General features: G+C 53.1%; 1 protein-coding gene across 1 annotated transcript in view; it reads right to left on the bottom strand.

Moving 5' to 3' along the window:
• Positions 1-837: 837 nt before the first annotated feature.
• Positions 838-1,827, bottom strand: part of LOC102421750 (sialic acid-binding Ig-like lectin 5) — a 4,326-nt gene continuing 3,336 nt past the window's right edge. Inside the window, exon 7 of the mRNA XM_014448457.2 lies at positions 838-1,032. Within this exon, the coding sequence (XP_014303943.2) occupies positions 838-1,032 (195 nt within the window). The remainder of the gene's footprint in view (positions 1,033-1,827) is intronic.

The following is a 1,827-nucleotide window of genomic DNA, read 5'->3' as shown; positions in this document are numbered from 1 at the left end:
GTTTGATCAGTGAATAGAGCATTGGATTGCAGACTGAAGGGTCCTGGGTTTGATCCCATCAAGGGCATATCCCGGTTGCGGTCTCAGTCCCCTGGTAGGGGTCGTGCAAGAGGCAGCCAATCAATGATTTGCTCTCATCATCGATGTTTCTATCTCTCTCTCCCTCTCCCTTCCTCTCTGAAATGAAATAAAAAATGTGGAAGAAGAAGAAGAGGAAGAATCTCATGGGGCCAGAAACGAAGTCTTTCCAAGAAGGAGAGGCCCCGTAAACATCGCCATCTTGTGGTTAGGACTGAAAATAGATGAGACGCAATAGGACCAGAAACTGGGTTCTGAATTCCCTCAGTCCTTGATGGGATTGTAGTGACCCACCTGCTACAGGCCACAGTAACGATGCCTGGAGGAGGAGAATCCTACCCGGGGTCTACACTGTAGTCTGTGTAATTTGTCATTGCGCTTCAGACGGGGTGCGATCCGGGAGACAGCCACCCAGAGAACGATGAGAAGACGGGATTTATTAGAAAACCCAGACCTTAGACCATGTGCCAGGAGCCAGGAAGTGCTGTTCTGGAGGGCGCGGGAGGGGGAGAGACAGCGTCACGGAGCAGCTCACCTGCAGCACAGGTGCAGGTGGACGTGAGAGCCGGCCCATCCCATCTCTCAAACCCCATCGCCTGTCTTCTTTCTGCTCTGCCTGGGGCTGCTCATCCAGCCGTTAATGTTAATCGGGCTGCAAGGTCTCCTCACGCTTCAGCAATGAGTCCCGGACTTCTCCCCCCAACCCCCTCCCCCAGGGGCTGTGATGCCTCTGGCCAGTACCGAGCTCTGTGCGAGGTCTCATTGGCCTCTGCGCTTGACCACTGCGTACTCCTGGGTGCTGGTGGCCTCCTGGTCCCGAGGCTCCCGTGGCTTCAGCCCCTCAAAGGTGAGGTTGGCATAGTAGAGCTCCTGCTGCTCCCCCGACAGAGGGCCCTTCTCAGCAGGTGACGCTTGGTCTGGGGGCCCGTCCGGCGGGAGGTTTTTCTGGGAGCCCTGAGTGAAGGGGAGAGAAGGGTGTCCGAGAGGCATGAGGCAGACATGGTCCCAAAGAAAAGTGGGGCTGATGGGACAGTTTTTTCCTTCATCATCTTATTGCACAGACACTTCTCATAGACTCGACTATTCGCTCATTCATTTTAAAAATTTTCTTTTGTTTGTTTTTGGGGGTTTTGTTATTTTGGTGCAAAACGAAAGAGACTTATTCAGGTGCTGCGGCCTAGGAGAATGGTGGACTTTCATCTCAAAGACCATCCTCCTTCCTACTGAAGCCTGCTGTTCTTTTCTTTTTAATTTTTTTTTATTTTTTGAGACTATTGCAGATGTTGACCAGACCATATCAAGGGCCTACTGATCATATTCCATTCCCTCAGAAACCCAGTAAGCCTGATACTCTCATTATCCCCATTTACAGATAGAGAAGCTGCGGTAAAGGGAGGTGAAGTCACATGCCCACAATGGGAAGGAAGTAATAGTTTGGGGGAGACGGTTCTGGCAGGCTGTGCCTAACAGAGAGGTGAGGTGGGCTCAGTGGTCAGTGTGGCTGGGGCAGGAGGCTGACCATGGGTTCCGGGAAATGAAAGGGAAGTCAACTCCCAGCTGCCTGTCCAGCTGACCGCAGAGGAGTGGGTTTGGGGAACTGCTGAGGAGCTCAGTGTGTACTCCTTAATGGACATGCCCAGCCCCCCGCCCCCCCCTACACAGCATGAGAAGACACCCCGTCACTCACCCAGGTGCCTGTGCCCATGACAGGCTCTTCATCATTCCTGACCTTTGGTCTCCCGGCTGCTT

The sequence above is a fragment of the Myotis lucifugus genome, unplaced genomic scaffold (genome assembly GCF_000147115.1).
Source record: "Myotis lucifugus unplaced genomic scaffold, Myoluc2.0 scaffold_838, whole genome shotgun sequence".
Classification (NCBI taxonomy): domain Eukaryota; kingdom Metazoa; phylum Chordata; class Mammalia; order Chiroptera; family Vespertilionidae; genus Myotis; species Myotis lucifugus.
The sequence above is the reverse complement of the archived record's forward strand: the minus strand, read 5'-3'. Positions and strand labels throughout refer to the sequence as shown.